This window comes from Mustela putorius, unplaced genomic scaffold (assembly GCF_011764305.1).
Source record: "Mustela putorius furo isolate JIRA1106 unplaced genomic scaffold, ASM1176430v1.1 tig00003909_pilon_pilon_pilon, whole genome shotgun sequence".
In the NCBI taxonomy this organism is placed as follows: Eukaryota; Metazoa; Chordata; class Mammalia; order Carnivora; family Mustelidae; genus Mustela; species Mustela putorius.
Genome location: NW_025422057.1, coordinates 33,467,646 through 33,487,362, shown reverse-complemented (window position 1 = coordinate 33,487,362; position 19,717 = coordinate 33,467,646). Strand labels below are relative to the sequence as shown.

Genomic DNA, 19,717 nt, shown 5'->3' with positions numbered 1-19,717 from the left:
GGCTCCATCCACAATCAACTCACTGCAAAGCTAAGCCAGAGTCGTCACCTCAACTAGACAGGCCCATACGCCTTTCCTGAGCACTCTTAAGGTCCATGGAGCACCTTCTGAATGTTGCCTGAGAGTCTCAAGTGCTTAGATCAAGCTAATGCTCACCAGAAGGGGGGTTTTTTGCCCTTAAAACCCCTCTATGACCCTCAATAAATGGTGATGCTAACAAAATGAGACTCCCTGCCCTTCTCCCAAAGTGCCCCATTGCCATAGTACCAAGAGGGTGCTAACACAAGAGCCAGATACGTTCTGCCAAAAGAAAAACCCTGGAGACAGGCAGACTGGATGGGGGCCCAACTCTGTCTCTAACCATCTTGGTGACTGAGCGAGTCACCTGACCTCTCAGGGCCTTGATATGTTCATCTGTAAAATGAATGAATCGTAGTTTCCAACCCATAGTGATACTAAGTGGGATACTGCAGTTAAAGCACGTGGCATAGCACTGAGTAGTGCTCCAAAAATGGAAGCCAATGCCAGAAGAAATGCTGGTCATAAACAGGAGGATGGCATTTGCCATTTCCACTCTCAAGGAGGTAAGGACTGATGACTGAATGTCTCCTCCAACTAGAACGTTACACAAGGATGTCCTTACTATGGTCGTCCTCACTAGGAGGACGGTCTAGTTAGAATTCCATCCGAATCTTTCAATGAATGTTCTTTGCATCCAATCAAATAGGTAGCTTTGTCTATTTTCCTTTCTAAACATAACAGAATAGCTGGTGGAATGTTCTGGTGATTCTTCTCAGGGAATAGTTTGTTCCATTTCTGAAGTCTGTTTTGGACAGCCTAAAATACTATTTAAATCCTCGATTTCTTATCTTGGGGCATTTTCAGATCATTTTCTCTTTTGTTTATGAGCGACTGAACCAAGACACACAAAGGTTTTCTGCAACAATACTATTATCAATTTTTTTTTTAAAGAAAAACACCCAATTCCAGGAGCAATTTATCACTTCCCTCTGGAAGAAAAAGAAACAGACTGAAAAGTAAGAGTCAGTCTAGCTAGAGTAATACTCCTCAACATCCAAACATTCAATTCTTTAATTTTGAGTTAGACACAAGTTTATTTTTTTAACTCACCAGTCATATATCGTTAGTTTTATTTTTTCACACACTGAAGGAAACTGTTAAAAAGAAACAGAACAAAGCAGTTATTTCTCAGCTTACTCATTAACTATTAAAGTATATAGTCTTACTTTTTCAGAAAGGAAAAAAAAAGTCAAACCTTGATCTGAAGATTAACGACTTGATTCCACTCGGGGTTTGCATTTTTCTCAATTATATTTGTGCAAACCTGTAAAATCATCAGAACAGAACGAGAGGTAGTCACGAGTCTAATTTCCATAGATTCACAACATAAGCATCCTAGATTAGGACTCGAACAGTTTACTTCCCAACTATGTACTTTACTAAGTTGAAGTAAAGTAAAAAATTAAGCCTGGTTGAAGCTTAATTCACTTCCAACTATTTGGTAAGTAGAACATGGCTTTAGTGTTAATCTTCGCTCCTTCTGTGCACTAAAAGTTAGTTATCAATTGACAGGTTTCTAACTTTGGATTAGCAAAACGAAGAAAGAGTTAATGTTTCTTGAGCACTTTTTTTTTTTTTTTTGAAGATTTTATTTGACAGAGAGACACACAGCAAGAGAAGGAGACACAGACAAGCAGGGGGAGAGGGAGAAGCAGGCTTCTTGCTGAGCAGGGAGCCCGATACGGGGCTCGATCCCAAGAACCTGGGATCATGACCCGAGCCGAAGGCAGAGGCTCAATGACTGAGTAACCCCCAGGCGCCCCTCTTGAGCACTCATTGAACACCAAGAAGCACTTCCTCGTTAGCGTGTGCACATGGGTCTTTTGATACTGCCCACCAGCCCTGTTCCCCAAACCAGCTCCTGTCAAGCAAGACCAGTCAGCCACATCTCTCTCCCCGTCGCATGCCTCACCCAATCTGCTAGTAAATCCTGACACCCCAACTTCCTGCAGAGAGGCTGATCCTCCCCATCCCGTCCTGGCTGACACCTGCCCTTGGCTCCTGTCTGACGCAGGCGTCCTCTCTGGCCTCCTTGTGTTCACGGCACTCCCTGTGTAGCAGTCTCGGTGAGCTCTCCAAGCATGCTCAGATTAAGGTCCAGACCCTACTCTGGCTGATAAAACCCTGCCTGCCCATCTCCCCCCACGCCGAATCTGACTTCATCTCTTTGATTCCCCTGGCTTGTTGCCCTACAGCCGCATTATCACTCCAAATGCGTCTTCTCCTTGGGGCCTTTACATCTTGCCCTTCTCTCTGCCTGGAAGCCCTCCCCGCCTCCCTCCCCCAGACCTCACACCATCCAGGCCTCTGCTCCAATGTCCCTTCCTCAAAGGTGTCCCAGCTGACAACCTAGTGAAAACCCACCCCTCCAACCCTTTGTAGCAATCACGCCTTGCCTCCCGCTCTGCGCAGGACTGAGCACCATCTGAAATCATTAAACCCCTTGTCTGCTTGTTAACTGCTGTTCCTTCTATTACACAGGAAGCCCCAGGAAAGCAATGACTGTCTTGCTGACTTCTCTAACCCCAGCCTGTGGGGCAGTATTGGTATTTAGTAGGCTCCCAATAATTACTTCTCTAATTAATTAACCCTTATCACAATCCTAGGAGAGTATTATTATCCTGATTTATAGTTCAGGAAATTGACATTGAGGCTGAGGAATCTGCCTTTACTGCCTCTGGAGAGGGCTAAAGTCTGAATTTAAATCTCCCTCCAGAACTGAAGGCTTCTCCACCGCTCCCCCCCCACCGACTCCCCTAGGAAATGAAACCTCGCTTTCATTAACTAAATGGTTCAACTATACAGAATATGCTACCTCTTCACCTACAGCTGTCCATGATGCGGTGCTATTCTACTACAGAAGCCCGCTCTCCCATCTTTGAGCATCTTTGTAAGTAAAAGTGGGGTTTACAGAAATGCCTGCACCAAGAGTCCCCTGGCTCTTCCCAGGGGACAGAGATGGGGCTCCCCTGCCTGTTATCTGGTTTCCCAGTGAGCTGGGACCAGAAGTGAGAAACCTGAAGGGAGTGAGCTGTGGGCAGTGAAGGGCCATATCCTTCAATTATTTACTGGGGATCATTGTTGCCAGACAGAGAGCTCGCCTTAGATTAAGACAACGCTTGGATGTGACAAATAATCCAAATAATTCAGTGATCGTGTTCATGTTCTTTCTTGCCAAAGATCAAATGTTCTCCCTGGAGTCCTGTATACTTCCCACTCCAAAATAAACCCGTGGAGAAGTCTGCATTTTCCGACTCAGATAATCTACGTTAGTGCAGATTTCTCAAATCATCAGGGGGTTATTTTAACAAAGAGTAAACAGGGATTCACTCCAAGGAAAGCACGGTGATTTAAATACTTATTCCTAGAAGGGTCTGCATTTAGATCACATACAAACCTTTTTTCCAGCAAAGGAAACTTCTACAAAAGGGTCCACTAGGTTTTTTTTATCTGCATTGCCTCCAAATATTTCCTTTACCGTCTGTGAGAAGGCATCATCCACTAGAAAGCAACGTGTCACACAGCAGAAATTAAATTCTATTTTCTTAAAAGGATAGAAATCACTCAGCAAAATTAACGGTTTCCTCCTGTACACGAAGACAGTTGCAACAAGGATAGTTCTCAAAAGTGGCAAGAACTAAGAGCATTGTACCGCGGAGATCTTGTCCTCTGAGCTGAGAAAGAAAGGTGTTCTCCCCACAAAGCAGAAACAAAACAAAACAAAACAAAACAAAACAAAACAAAACAAAAAAAACCCGGAGCTTCTTGAAAAATAAACCAGTAAATTATTGTATTGAAAATCAGTCACTTGTTGAGGGGAAAACTAGAATAAAAACAGTCCATCCAGATAGGGTAAGACGTGATTTAAAACTCAGCCTAGTGTCAACTTGGAAAAGGCTCTTTAGGTCAAAATAAAGTAAGCCTAGTCTGATTTTTTTCAGAGACATTCAAGGAACTCTGGCATCATCACAAATAACAAAACCAGAAATAACGCATTTAAGCAACTATAAACAGCATTATCTCTCTGTTTCAACAAACTCAGAAGTGAGCTGGAATCAACAAACAGGTTGTATAATGGGAGGTTTAATGTATTTACTTCATTCAAGATATTCCTGAGGAGAGATGAGGGAAGCGTTATAGGGTGTTAAACAAGAGAGGGAGCGGGTTCCCAGGGAAAGGGGCAAATCCTGAAGAGATCCATGGCCCCTAGATGGAGTGCTGCCTCCTGGGGCCTGGGGGAGGGGGCCCATGTCCCGGGGCCTAGCAGGAAGCAGACAGGCTGCAGGGCAGAAGGACACTGGGTCCCTAGCAATGACACAGCAGCGTCTGGACCAGTCTCTGAGTAAAACCACCATAACTGATTCTCTTAAATGCATCCAATATCTTGTTATCTGTACCTCATAACAGAGTATCGACAGAGGACTAGTTATTGGCACTCAACGACTCTTGGCTCAGCCATTTTTAAGATTTCAATAACAAACGCAAACATTCGTTGTTCCCCAAATTTCGTATTTTCCCTTGGGATGAAAGAAGTTGGAAGTGCTGCCTGCTGGCCTCTCTTCAGCGTCCTCCAGAATAAGGAGACGTACAACACTGAACAGGGAAGAGACCGAGCAAGACGGGCCAAAGGCTTAATAAGGAACGTGGATCAGTGACCAGCTGGCTGCCCCATTAACCTGGCCAGGAAGTTTCCATGGGGCCAGAATGAAAGAAGAGAAGTCCATGAAGGCCTTCGAAAAGAAAAACGTATGACAGGCAGACACATCACTATTCGGACTATGACATTGACCCATGTGGTCATGCAGATAACTGGTCATCGGGGGCAGGGTGAAGTCCATACGTACTCTGGGGGATGTCCTCTGCTCGGTAGATTTTAAGCAAGAAGGTCACCCACCGGAGGGCGACTCCAGCAGGGAGCAACAAATTACTCTCCACGTCATCGCTGTCATTATCACGCTCTCGCTTCTCGCTCTGTTGGGGAGACACGATTACACATGAGACATAGAGAAAAGCAGCAAACTGTCGCTTATAAAATGAAATCGACTGGAATTGTTTCCATTAGGATTTCCTGTGCTTCAGGCTTAAGAGTTCAGCCATCGATGTGACCTTGAAATTGGTCTGCAAAATCTAAGCTCCTAAGTTTCTTCAGTGGATACACCACAAGAAAATAACGTGACCTTTTGTAATATTATAAACACTAAATAGGACAGAGCTAGTTCCTAGAGTTTTTCCCCGTTTCTCCTGGGCACTTTCTGTTCTCCCAGTCTGCTGTCCAGCCTCCTAGAAGGCCGACTGTCCCTCTTGGTAGCAATGTCTGATTCTGCAAGTGAGGCACACTCTGTAGGCACAGTCTGAAACCATGCCATTTGCATTTGGATGCAAAGGAGTCTTGAAAACACATACATCTTTACTGAATGAAAAACGCACTCATGGACACCAGGAAGGAGTCCAAGTGAGCTACAATAGCTCTGTCATGAAGAAAACAACAGCTTCCAAAAAGTAGGAGAAGCTGGAAGGTTGGGGTTATTGATAGGAAGCTGTGTCGCTTTTCACAACTACTGATGCCCCACTTGCATATTAACTCTTGGTCCCCTTTCTTAGGGAGAAAATGTACAAGGTCAAGAACACAGGGGCTCACAGGAGGCTCATCTCCGGTTCCCAGGATGAACATGCTGACTTTCATGTAACCTTTAGCACCCGAGCTGGAATCTTCGGGGTCATTGAGAAGAAGCCATTTTCTCATGACAGCATGACCTAAAATAAGGATTAAAAAAAGGACAGGGACACTCTGAAGATAAGCTGACAGGTCTGTGATTGCCTCTGCTGTAAGATAAACAATCACTTCCTCTGAAGCATCATAATGACACCAAGCTTGCCAGATGAGTCTCTGTATCAGTGTCCTCTGCTTTGCACTAACCCCCCACCCCACCCCGCCACCCTAATCCTGCCCTGGGGTCACTCAAACAAGGCTCTCTAAGCTCTACTCATTAGACTTATTAATTTTATTTTGATAAAGTCAAAACACAAAACAGAGAAGTTATCTACTTGTGAACCTTACGATAATACTGATAATACCATTACGATAATACTATTAGATTAAAAAAAGATATCCATATTAACCTACTATTATTCATTCCTGCTAAGTATCCTTCCCCCTCCTCAATCAAGGAAAAAAATTTTATTCCTTTTTGGATTCCCTCAGATTTTCTTGATTCCCAGATTCTTCAAGTTCATGGGAAGAAAGAACATTACTTACCAGGTTCGTCATAGATGAATCCAACATCGATCTGGGAAAAGATAATTTAAAATAGCTCAAATAGATTTTAAAATCAGTGTAGTCACTTCAAAAAAACCATCATTACATTTAAATATAAGACACTTGACAACACTTCAATTTCTTTGAGAACAACACTTCCAGCTTACCCTCTCTGTATCCCCAGTGCCCCGACTGACGTGTGGCACACAGAAGCTCCTCAATCAATCATTTCGAATGAATGAACTAACTTGTCTTAGAGCTGGGATGCACCATGGAAGTAGGATGACCAGTGTTGTCCCTGTTTGTTTGGAACTTTTCCCCGAGAACAGAAAGCCTCAGAATCTGTGAAATCCCTTAGTCCTGGGCAAACTTGGACTTTGGTCACCCTATGAGAATTCACCTGGCCCAATTTCCTATCCCATATTCCTCTTCCTTCTCCTCCAGCTAATGCTAGTGTTAATAAAACCATCGAATGGACAATTCGATGTGCCAAGCACTGTACCAGATATTTTATATACTCTATCCCACTTCGTTTTCACGATGACTCCATTTTGAGGAGGAAACTAAGGATCAGCGGGTATGTAACTAGTTGGAGGCAGACAGGGCATGAACACGCATGTGCCTGATCCAGATTCTTCTCTAGGACTTCTAGTGACTGGGAACCCCTTCCTTTGAGAGGCAGCCCATTCCACGTAGAATTGCTGGGAAGCACCCACCAAGTGTTTGTCTTTGATTCCAATGTGAATTACTTGGAAAAGCACCCTGATTCTCTTTCCTGTTTTGACTTGATTTTCCTAGTCCAGATTTACAATAATTGGCTTTGTAGATAGGGGAGGGGGGCTGTTGGTAAGTGGAGCTGGGGGACAGGCTTCTTGCCACTGTCGCAGGGCACTGGCTTCCATCCATAGCTGGAACTCTGCAAGCGCCCTGATGTGGCAGCTTCCAGGCATTTGCTTTAAGGCCCAGTAAGCGGTGTACTTTAGAGGCTGACTAGATGCAGGCCAGAGGACACTCGACTGGTTTCTGGCCCCTGGGGCATTCACGTCCTTCTGGCACTGCATCCTCAGCAGAGACCATGATGTGAACCCCTTACATGTAGCTTTGGGATGTCATCAAGGTTGGACAGGCTGATAGCTGGCCAGGAACCTGACTCCTCATTATGAAAGTGCCCATCTAAGGTGAACAAAATAGACAGCTGGCACCCACCTTAAATTCCCCCATCAGACAATCCGCCCGCAGGGAGTGGGAATTATAAACCTGGAAGGAAGAAGAGCCATGAGAAAGTTACTGGCTTTAGCTGGCGGTTAGAGAGCACGCCCTTTCCACCCCGCAGCCCCCTTACCCGAATGCTGATGATCTCATCCATCAGTTCAGAAGGGGTCATGTGGACATTGTAGAAAAATAACTGTCAAAGTAGGGGAGAAGAATAATTGAACGTTAGCCGGGGTGGGCTCAGGTTTAGCGTGATCTAACGCTACAGTGTGGGAACCCTCCTAAAAAGTGACAAAACACAACCCCAAAAGGAAGTATGACCATAAGAACACATTGCAGGGCCCTCAAAAAGGCCCCAAAGCTTAAGCTGCTTTGAGCTTCTTGGCAAACTCACCTTCACATGTTGGAAAAAGGAAAAAATGGTTATGTAACAACTATAGTGTTTGTGTAATGAAATAGAACTATTCATTTGCAGCCAGAAATATGCTAGCTAACCCACTTAAAAACCTAAGCTTATTTCATGCTTCAAGTCTCACTGAAACGGGGGCTTGGGTCTTGCATGACCTGGAAAGTTCAGTTGAATTCCTTATGATTGTACTGAAAAAAATTTTTTAGCTTTTTTAAAAACACCTAGGATCCACTCAAAGATCTTACTACATTTGGTTGTTGTGTCTCTTTAGTGTCCTTCTTTTTTTAATTTTAGAGGGAGAAAGAGAGTGACAGCAGGGCGGTGGGGGAGAGGGAAGGGGACAAAGATCCCAAGCCGACTCCCTACTGTGCGCAGAGCCCACAGTCACAGGGCTCCGTTTCAGGTCCCTGAGATCATGACCTGAGCTGAAACCAAGAGCTGGACACCTAACCTACTGTGCCACCCACGCACCCCAGCTTTAGTTTCCCTTTTTTTTTTTTTAAAGATTTTATTTATTTATTTGACAGTCAGAGATCACAAGTAGGCAGAGAGGCAGGCAGAGAGAGAGGAGGAAGGGAAGCAGGCTCCCTGCTGAGCAGAGAGCCCGATGCAGAGCTGGAACATGACCTGAGGCGAAGGCAGAGGCTTAACCCACTGAGCCACCCAGGTGCCCCTTTAGTTTCCTTTTATACAGAGCTGTGCTCCTGCCTGTTTTTGTTATCGATTCATTTTCTCCTTTCAAGACCTGTTGTCTTCTGGAATACCCTACAATTTCGATTTGCGCTGAGTATTTTCTCACCATTAGATTCAAACTGGCCATGTGATAAGAAATGACACAGAGGATATTGGTTCTTCTATTATATCACATCAGGACCCACACATCAGTTTGTGGTGTCACTGATGCTAACAAGTTCAATCACTTGGTTAAGAAGATGTAGTAAACTCAGAATTTTTTTTTTTTTTTTTTTTTTTTTTTTTTTTTTTTTTTTTAGTGAATTCTTTTATTGATTCCTGAATTGATCTGCTTAGAGTCTCAGGTATTTGATTCTTCCCTCTTGCCCAGAGATCTAATCTCAAAAAAAATTCATTATGATGGGAAAATTCCAAAGGCGGAGATTCTCCCCAGGCTCCTCAGAATGTAGCTGAGTAAATAAATATTCCTCCCACGTGATAAATGCATCACACCGTAGGTGTCCAATCAATCGCCCAGGAGCTTGCCCTCCCTGCAGTCCTATCTTCTCCTCCCCAGCAAACTCCTCCTCAGGCTCTTCCGAAATCCACTTCAAGTGCCCTCCCCACTCCCAGTGCACACCCATGTCCCTTGTCTGCTTTGACACGACCTAGCGAGATGTTTTGTTGTCTGCAGCTCATCCAAGGAGGAGAAGTGAGAAGAAGGCCCTTCCCAGAAGGCCCTTCTGTGAAGCTGGACCAGGTTGAACAAAGGGTGAGAAACTGGGACACCAGAGAGAAGAAACCTGTTCTTCTGATGCACAAAAATAGGAAAAAGAATGAAAAGCTGGAACCGGGGCTGGGAACTCAGAGGAACGGTGACAGGAAACCATGGTAGGGAAGGCCTAGGCTCAGAGAACAGCACATAGGACTCACGCCTGAGGAATCTCAGAAATGCGTCTCCTCAGCAGAGCAAGGGCTTGGAAACCTCCCCAAACCTCATTTCTCCTCACAGCCCTGATGGTGGGGTTCTGTGGTATCTGAAGGACCATCAAGGTATTCAGCGCTTTTGAGGAGTGCTGGAGAAGAGGTCAGCGGAAGGACTGCATTCTCAGCGTGGGAGGGAAAAGAAAACCCTTTCTGCTCCCAGTTGCTTTCCTTTTACATATACTATTTTTATAGTCAGGTAGGTTTTGACACCTTTAAAGAGCCAGCCACTGCTGTCCCTGTGAAAACTCTAACATCTGCCTTAGAGCTGTGACTGAACCTTGTGTATTTATTTTTTTTCTTTCAGGAGGGTCCAGCATCAACTGGTCTTAACTGTGAAAATATGCTGACTGTGCTTTTTAAAAAAGTAGCGAAGCAACCACAGAAATGACTTAGGCATCCCTCAGAGACATCCTGCTGATCAGGAGCAAAGGCAGAAGTGGGGGATCTCAGGTGCCCCATCATTAGGGGTACAGGGACCCATCGGGACAGGCAACATGAGGGGATTGTTGTAAAAACACCAGAAAGACCCTGGCAACTCTGAGAACCAGGCTGTGTGATTTTAAGACCCAGTGGTTCTTAAGGTGTTGAACGCTGGAACTTTGCCTTGCCTTTAGCAGACTTTGGCACCCAAGTTCCCCTTGCACGTGGGACGGTGGAGAGGAGGGTGGAAGACAGGAAGGTGCAAACAGAACAGACCCCCTGAGCAGGAATCTGTATGACACCCATTTACCTCATCATAAAATGGGTTGTTCCCTCTCTTGATCCTCGTTCGGTGTGTCTGGCCACAGACATGGACCTTGACCACAGGCCTGATGTTGTTGCCACTTAACTGGCGGCCCTCGATAACTCGGACACGGATCTGCAAGGACAGGAGAGGGGGCCATTACTGATCCTTTCCCAGTGACGGGTCAACCCCTCTGCCTATAAGGATCGCTGAAACCCGGCCAGGGTAGGGGCGCAGGGACTGCCTGCACCCCTGCCCTGGCCGGGGTTCAGTGACTGGAGGTGGCCCCCCCCAGCTCATTCCCAAGGTGAAGCTGGGGTTGGGCTGGAGAAAGCAAGCATGGTGGTGAGGTTGAAACAGTCCAGAGCTGGTCAGGGAAGGGTCAGCAGAGAGCGGGGGGCGGGGGGGTGGATAAGGGGAAGGAGGGGGAGGGGCCTGCTCTGATCCCAGCCTCCCACCTGGTCTGCCTGAGCCTGGATGTAGTAACGCACTCCACCGCTGTCTGCCAAGGAAGCGCCCAGAACTACGAGGACGCACTACTGTGCTTCTGTCCTTTCCTCCCAGCGAAGGGAAGGAGGGGTTCGGTTTTATTTCTCTGAAGAGCCTCATCTGGCTTGACTCCATCTACCCCTGACAAGCAGAAAAGAGAGGGGCAGCTCCTCTTGGGTTCACTCCCTGATGCCCCTTTTGCTAGCTGGGCTGCGGCTCATAGCAAGGGTCCTTCTCCTCAGCACTGCAATTGCTAGAAGCTGGACCAGATGGTGGTAAAACCAAAATGGAGGGCCCGCGGGCTGTGCCCACCTGGAAGTCCTGAGGCTTGCTGGACAGTATCCGCCGGCTCTTCCTTCCTTTTGTGAGCCTCCGGGCAAGGTGGGCCTCCGACGCCATCCCACCTGTCCCCCTGGGCCCGGGGCCCCGGACTGTACCGTCCAACCTGTCTTCATCACCTCCGTCTTCCTCCTCGTCTCCTAGAACACCAGCAAGGAACCCCGTCAGAGAAGGCCCTCCTCCTGTAAATGTCTGAACTTAGCTTTCCTGGACTGTTTTTAGTGTTCCTGAGGAGGCCCGTGGAGGAGCTGCTCCTTGGGGACACTGACTTGGGATGTGCTGCGATTCCGATACGGTTTCTTTAGGAAAACGTGTTCGTGGTGCATCAGGGCCTCCTGAAGGGCCTCCTTCAGGCTGTATTTGAAGTGACCAAGAGAGCTCCAGTGACGAAGGGGAGAGCAAGTGGAGAAGGCTCAGTCGGATGCCACCCGAAGTCACCTGGTTCTGATCTGGGGACCCAGGCTGAGGTCAAGGAGCCTTTCTGCAGTTAGGATGGAGAGGAGAGACAACCCCGGAGGAGCTTGGCAGAGGAGACTTCCCCTCCACCATCCCCAGGGCTGGTCTTTTCTCTCATTTACTCATGAGGTTTCTACACCCGCGTCCTTTCTGCTTGAGCTCCTGGTTCCCAAACGCCGCCTCCGCCCTGTGGCAGATGAGAAATGCATCTCCAGTTTCCTTGCCAAGTAGACCAAATGGTCTCATGCTCTCCCTTTGCCCACCTCGTCTGTCACTTCCACACACATCTGTCTCCTCCGTTTATCCTCCTAGCTTCCCTTCATCCTTGGGGGGTGGGGGAGGTGTTTCCTGATTGACAGAGGGAAGCCCCTCCCAATACCTGAGAACCTACTTCCCTTCGGATTCTTTGGAAACACCCCAAGCGTCCCCCCTGCTCTCTTGAGCACCTTCAGTAGATTCTTCCCCACAGGGCCTTCCTTCTACCTTCACAGAGGCACAGATTTTTTTCTCCTTAAAAAAACAAAGCAAAACAGGGACGCCTGGGTGGCTCAGTTGGTTAAGCAGCTGTTTTTCGGCTCAGGTCATGATCCTGGTGTGCTGGGATCGAGTCCCACATCGGGCTCCTTGCTCCGCAGGGAGCCTGCTTCTCCCTCTGACTCTGCCTTCCACTCTGTCTGCCTGTGCTCACTCTCGCTTGCTCTCTCTCTGACAAATAAATAAATAAAATCTTAAAAAAAAAAAAAAAAAGCAAAACAAAACAAAAAAAACCCAACTCAATTCTGCCTACGATGTCTCCCCTTTCTTTTTTTTTTTTTAAGATTTTATTTATTTATTTGACAGAGAAAGATCACAAGTAGGCAGAGAGGCAGGCAGAGAGAGAGGAAGGGAAACAGGCCCCCTGCTGAGCAGAGAGCCCTATGCGGGACTCGATTCCAGGACCCTGAGATCATGACCTGAGCCGAAGGCAGCGGCTTAACCCACTGAGCCACCCAGGCGCCCCTCCCCTTTCTTTTATTCACAAACTCGTTTAAACTCACTGACCAACTTCAGCTTTTTTTGGCTTAATAGACAAAAAGTGTGAACTCCTGATAATCTGTACAGTATAATTGAAGAGATTCTAGAAGACTAGCTACCTCATCCAAAAAATAACACCATTTGCATTCCCTACCTTTGGATTCTGAAACTCCTCCTTTACAACGCAAAATCATGTAAGAGATCGAATTCCCATGCGGACACATTTGTCACACTGTAGTATGAGTTAGTTCAGTCAGATTGCTGTGTAGCACAGCTCTTAAAGCCTGGGCTCTGGAATCATGTGGCCTAGGTTCAAATCCCATTTTTAAGTTGTGCGGGTCTAAGTTCTCCATTTCTGCTTCAGTTTTCTCATTCGTAAGAAGGGAAAAATAATAGTATTTACCTCGGCATTATTGTAAAGATAAAATTAATCCACATGCAAGCCTTCAGTATGGTGCCTTGCACAGAGAAACACCCAATAAATCAATCTTTTATTTATTTATTTATTTATTTATTTGAACTTTTGTTTGGTGGGAACACAGACTACTACAACACTGCCCAGAGAGCAGGCATGAGGTGGGGGTGGGGACTGGAGCAGTCAGTGGGCAGCACAGGGGAGGGGAGCACAGAGTGAGGAAGGGGCAACCACAAGAAAGTCCCCCCACCCCCCACTATGTACTGCTTCAGAGTTCTGCCCAGGGTGAACGCTCCCTTCGCCACCCCTCATTCACACTCAGCTTATCCAGCCACTTGTATCTGTAAAGGTCAACCATGAACTCTCCTTGTTAAGCTCAGGGCCCTTTTCTGAGTCTTTCCACCCCACCAAACATAGCCTCAGGCACTGGACACTCACACAAACTTCTTTGAGTCCTGCAATGTCTGCCTGGCACTCTGACTAAACCTTCTCGCGTTCTTCATGGGCTCCTTCCATGTTCTACTCCCCAGGTGTGACTTCCCACACTGTTCCTCAGCCTCTGCTCCTCTGACCTGAAGCTCTCTGCATCTACACTTTGGAGTCATAGACCACAGAGTGTTAGGCTAGAGGGCACTCCGAAGTCCCCTTGTCAGACATGCCCCTCACCACAGCATCCAGACAAGATCACTGAGGGCCAGAAAGCTCAGGTGACCTGTTAGGTTATTGGGAGCTAAGATGAAATGAGGACCAGATCTTCACCCTACCTCACCCTAGGCTCACATCCAGCCTCCAAACCAGGCTGTGGGGGAAGGAGGAACTGTCAACCTGGTTCTTCAGCATCTTTGTCAGAAGACCAGGAAACCCCAGAGAGGTCAAAGGCAGGAAAGGCTACCTTTGCTCTGCAAGATAATCTGGGTCTCGTCTACCCCATTCTTGAAGAGCCTTCAAAAGCAAGGCTTGCCTGCCACCCATCTTGGGGCGCCAGTGTCTTAGAATGTCCCTCTTCCCATCCTTGACTGAGTGAATTCCTCAACTCCCTCAAGCTCCAGGTGGAACAGACGGTCTCCGGACAGCACCACACATGATCCTACCCAGGGGCTTGGTGCATGCAGAACCAACGAGGGGACACAGCCCTGCCTTCTTGAGTTCCTCAGCCCTGTGTGCAAAGTTGTGGCACAGCTCTCGACAGAGAGTACCCGGATGCTGGGGGGCACTCCTCTGACCTCTGCCTCAGAGAAACACAGAAGGTCAAGAGCTCCGCCGCTGCAAATCCGTTCTGAACTAGGCAGGGGCTAGTCTGGATGCCTCTAGGGTCCCGACAACTAAGAAACTCCCTTCATTCCTCCAGGGCCAAAGCAAGGCTTTTCTCCCCACTGCGGACTGTTCCATTTGGGGTTGGTGGTTATGGAGGGCAGCAAGCAGAAGGAGGGGTAGCTTGTACCCCTTTGTGGTGCCGGACTACAAGTCCTCACGAAACTCTTCACAGATGCTCCAGAAAGACTACAGGCAACAAAGACCCAGTTTCTTCTAGGAAATACCTTCCGCTCTTCAGACTTGAGGCTGAAATGGGTCAGAGGAAACCAGCCTGAGTCATGGCAACTGCCAGCATCTTTGTACAGCCACAGCAGGATCTTTGGGCAGGAAATCGTCCTTTATGTGGCAGGAAGCTGCACAGCGTTCAACGGTGCCACCCTAAGAGGTCCACAAGGAGAGAGGGGGCCCTCTAGACCCTAACGCGCACACACACCTCTGCAAGCTGTCTCGCTCCCAGAGGCGGGTGGTTGTGTGTTCATGCCCTGTGGTGGAGACCCAGGACCTGAGCCATAGCCAGGGGGATGTTCAAGGAGAACTCTTCATGACCACAGAGGGGCAACATTGTGTGGAGAGCCACCGACTACACAGAAAGTTGCTGGGTGTGTTTGCTTCCTTGTAGCTCTGATTGCAACAGAGAACCCCAAACCACGTGGCTTACAACAATCGAGATTTATTCTCTGAGAGTTCCCAACCCTGGAAGGAGGGTGCTGGCAGGGCTGTGCTCCCTCAGAGCCACCAGCTCATCTGATCCTCTTCCATTCCTTAATGGAGAGTCCTTTCTGGAATTTTTTTTTTTTTTTTTTTTTTTTTTTTTTTTTTTTTTTTTTAGTAGGCTCCCTACCCAGCAAGGACCCCCAAGGTGGATCCTGAGATCAAGACCTGAGCGGAAGTCAAGAGTCAGATGCTTAACCACTAAGTCACCCAAGCACCCCCTTTCTGGAATATTTTATGCTTTTTGCGGGGGCGGACGGGAAGTGTCACAGCAATCTGTTTTTTTAGACTCCTAGAATGTCCTTCTCTGCCTGCGATATTCTGTAACAGTTTTAGAGAAAAAAAACCTTCTTGCCTCTTATTACCTGGTGGCTCCTGGCTTCTTTGGCTTGTGGCTGTATCCTTTCCATCTCTGCCTCCATCATCACGTGGCTTGCTCCCCTGTATAATTGTGTATCATCATCTCTTTGTATAAGGATACCAGCTACTAGATTTAGGGCCTGCCCTAATCCAGTATGATTTCATCTTAGCTAATTACATCCGCAAAGATCCCATTTCCAAACAAGGTCACTGTCTGAGGTTCTGTGTAGGAATTTGGAGGGGACATCATTCAACTCCCTACAGAAGCCATCTTCTATATCTTTCCAGCATGTTCTATCTATTACTCCAGTCCACAGTCTGCAGCCACACTAGGCTCCCCCAAACTATCAAACACACTATCTCCCTGTCCCCTCCCCAACCCCACCACTGCCTTTCACATCCTTTTCTCCTGACCTGCGCTCTCACACTGCCATGCTCCTCTTTACCCCTCAACTCCTTCCCTTTTCTGGCGTATTGTACTCATCTGGTTCATTCCACCTCCACTCCCTCCACCACTTCATCCAGGAGCTGAACTTGGTTGAACACTCACCTTCCTGACTCATCTTACTTTAATTTCATGATCACACCCCTGAAGTGGTCTTGCAGGACTCCCTGGCCATCTACCGTATTTCCAAGGCATCTATTCAAAGTTTCCCTGGATTCTGGTCTGAGAAGGCCACTAATTAGCCAACAAAGTCAAATCACTCCGCCTTTCTGAGCTTCCTCATCTTTTAAACCTTGATCACTTCTGATACCCTCTCTATCCTTCTCATTGCCAGCTAATGAACTTGCTTCTTATTTCATTGAGAAAACACGCAATCAGAAGAGAATATCGCCATCCTCCCAACTCCAAGTCAACCTTCCTACCTGCAACCGTTGTCTGCCTTCCCTCCTGCTACAATCACTGAACTGTCTGTGCTCTCAACCTGGGTTCAATCCTTTTGTAGGTGCACAGATCTCATCTCCTCTCCCTACTCACGGATTTTGCTTCTGCACTTTCTCCCTCTGTATCTGCTCATCAGTTTTCCTTTCTTAGCTGGATCATTCAGATGTGCTGAAATAGAGCTCACAATAAAAAGCAAAAAACCAACAAAACAAAACAAAAACAAAACAACTTTCCTTGACTCCATAGTGCCCCCTAGAGTTACTGCTCTACTTTTCTGCTCCTCTTAAGGGTCACTTGGGCCATGACAAGTTCTTCACAATTCCCTTACAAGAATGCTATCCCAGCTCTTCAACAATTACCACACCACTCGGTCAAACCCTACCAAGCTTCTGATCACAGCCAACACGGACCTGTCGCCTTTCTGACAGTCAGTAACCCTCGATGTGATCCACATTTGGTTCTAAGTAATACCTCAGTTCACACTTAGCAATGGCTCTCCATCATAACTCCAGCTACTTAACAAAACAAGTCTTCACATTTCCTGAGATGTACTGTTGACTTCTTTCTAGAAGTTCAACAGCAATAATCCTACAAATAGCTCTTGCGTGTCATCACTGGTGACACTGATGGCTGTCTGTTCACCCAGTGCTGAAGAGCTGGCAGCCCCTAGGGGACCTTAGGATGCAGTCAAGTGTGCCTCTGGCATGCCCAACTGTGCCCTTCCCCAGTGGGTTGAAACTCCCTCCTTCAAAATACCGTGCTCTCTTACTGTAGCAGAAGAGAATGAGCTATCAGTCACTCAGATGTCACCAGAACTGCAGGTCAGCCTTTCCCTGCCCTCACATTCATTCTGTGAGAGCTTCCCCATGGAGGCAACTCCTAGGAGTGGCTGAAGAAGACAGTCACCGCCTGGTTTCCTCCTGGCCTGTAATACACATCCTCTTCCCAGCCAGCAGCACCAACACTGTTCCATGCCTCTCATCTTTCCACCAAGGCCTGAACTGGGCCAGCATTCCATCTAATCTTCTTTCATTCCTTGATGGAGAGTTCTTTCTGGAATATTTTATGCCTTTTCCTTTCCCCCTGGTCACAGCAACTCTGTTTTTCTAGAGTCCTAGAATATCAACCTCTGCCTATGATATTAACTTTGCTTCTCATGACAAAGTGTTGTTAAGTGGTTAAGGCAAAAGTCACTTCTAAATCAGAACAAAAGGCTGGTGTCATATCAGTGTAAGTCAAAAAGTACAAAGCAGAATGGGAGAGAGGAAGTTTCTAAGCATGAAAACATTTTGGAGATAACATACTGATTTGGCTGTAATGTTGAATAATAACTTTTCTGAGTTTCTAATATGTGAGACATTATATAAATTCATATCTGCATTCGACCATAAGCAATTCATTACCCTCCACCCCGATTCTTGGGTAAATAGCACTATATGTGCACTAAGAATTTTCTGGAATGGTTCTATACATAGACCAGAGCAAAGGTATCATGGAAGAGCCTCTAACCCAACGGTGATGCAAACACAGGCTTGCAGGGAAATCTTGGCAACATTTGCCTTAGATCAATTGAGCTGTGACCCAGTCTAGCAAACATTGCCCAAAGAGCACTGACTGAGTCTGGGCAAGATAATGTTAACCAGGTAAAATGCTCAACTCCAGAGCTTCTTAAAGTCGGCTCCAAATTCTGCTCTCATCAGGATCTCCCAGAAGTTCCTATTAATCTCATCATTAATCTCCCAGAGATTGGGGAGGTCCCCTCTAGTCCACCTAAGACATACTTTCTGGACGGAAATAAGCACATTTAAAGATCCCCTTTGAGGATTTTTACTGTGTTTAAAATTTAAGAACTGCTGTTTTGTTATGACCACTTTGGTATTCTGAAACAACTTGGGAAAAAATTGGCCTAATAGAATCAATTTGCAGAACAATGTCAGAGGCAATCCTGGATTGGGTCTCCCAGCAATCTCCTAGCACACTGGTAAATTTTCCAGTTCAGTTCTGACCAACTCCATCCCTTCTTCAACATGTTCCGTGGATCCCCACAGTCTATCCAAGAATAAATGTCTCAGTCTGGCATTTCCAATCCCTGGGAATACGCTTCCCTATTACTACACCCATGAATGAATCAGTCACTTTCATCGGTTCACCAGTGTTCCCCAAAATGCCCTTCTTGAAAAGAAACATTTAAACAATATACACTGCCCATGCATCATTCACTTAATTCATTCAACCAATCGAGCATTTATTGAACAATTATGACCTAGTGGTAGGCACTAAGAATACATAGTTGAAATAGATAGCTGAAAAAGTACTTTCTCTAAAAATATTGTGTCCCATGTAACAGTCTGATGAGTCCTCTGTTGAGGAATTTATTATATTCAGCTCTGACCTATACTTATTCGTGTTTATATACTTATATCTTACCTTTCTACTGAAATGCAAGCTCCTTGGTGGCAAACAATGCCTTTCTCATCTCTCTACGCCCCAGGTGTCAATCAATATTTTCTAAACTGAATTTTATTTTATTTTATTTAAATTCAATATAAACTGGATTGAACTTAACTTTAAGCATGGTGACTTTAGTGTTCATGGAATTAAATAAATTTGAAGTGGCAATGTCTAATGTGAATGAGTTATTGTATTTCTATTGTTAATGCACAAATTCAACAAATGGTTCTTCAAAAATAGATGTGAGATTTTAAAAACAGTTCATTCTGGCTACAGGAATGTAAATTCCAGTCAAGCTAACTGATATCTGGTGAATCAAGTTGGCAAGGTAACAGGTTTTCAGGAAGTCAAGTCTGTTATCTGGGTCACCCTACCCTTTCTGTCATGGAAACAGTCTTGGAGGTGGGTCAATGAAAGAGGTATTTTTGACACCACACACGTGCAAACCACCAATGCCCAGGGTCTGTAATCTTTGTCATCTTGATATAAGAGCTCTACAAAAGCATTCCTTAAAAACAAACCCCTTAGATATAACACCAAAGACACAGTCCTCAAAAGAAAGAATCGATAAGCTGGACTTCATTAAAATTAAAAGCTTCTGGTCTACAAAAGATAATGTCAAGGTAATGAGAAGACAAGCCAAAGACTGGGAGAAAATATTTGTAAAAGATACAACTGATCAAGGACAGTTATCCTTTATATATACAAAATATACTAAGAACTCTTAAAACTCAACAAGAAAACAAACAAACAACTTGATTAATAAGTGGACCAAAGACCTGACAACTCACCAAAGACAAAGATACACAGGTGGAAGGCAAGAATATGAAAAGATGCTCCAAAATCCTATGTTATCATGGAAATGCAAATTAAAACAATGAGATACACTATTAGGATGACCAAAATCTGGAAGACTGACAACGCCAAATGCTGGTGAGGTT

General features: G+C 46.0%; 1 protein-coding gene across 6 annotated transcripts in view; it reads right to left on the bottom strand.

Moving 5' to 3' along the window:
- The window catches only part of MYOF (myoferlin), a 164,700-nt gene that overhangs the window by 84,724 nt on the left and 60,259 nt on the right, over positions 1-19,717 (bottom strand). For all 6 annotated transcript variants that reach the window (XM_045068911.1, XM_045068912.1, XM_045068913.1 and 3 more), the window contains exons 6-15: positions 11,143-11,309; positions 10,348-10,476; positions 7,680-7,742; positions 7,544-7,594; positions 6,338-6,368; positions 5,720-5,835; positions 4,926-5,052; positions 3,479-3,582; positions 1,277-1,345; positions 1,132-1,175 (exon numbers count right to left, since the gene is read on the bottom strand). In XM_045068911.1, the coding sequence (XP_044924846.1) occupies positions 1,132-1,175; positions 1,277-1,345; positions 3,479-3,582; positions 4,926-5,052; positions 5,720-5,835; positions 6,338-6,368; positions 7,544-7,594; positions 7,680-7,742; positions 10,348-10,476; positions 11,143-11,309 (901 nt within the window). The remainder of the gene's footprint in view (positions 1-1,131; positions 1,176-1,276; positions 1,346-3,478; positions 3,583-4,925; positions 5,053-5,719; positions 5,836-6,337; positions 6,369-7,543; positions 7,595-7,679; positions 7,743-10,347; positions 10,477-11,142; positions 11,310-19,717) is intronic.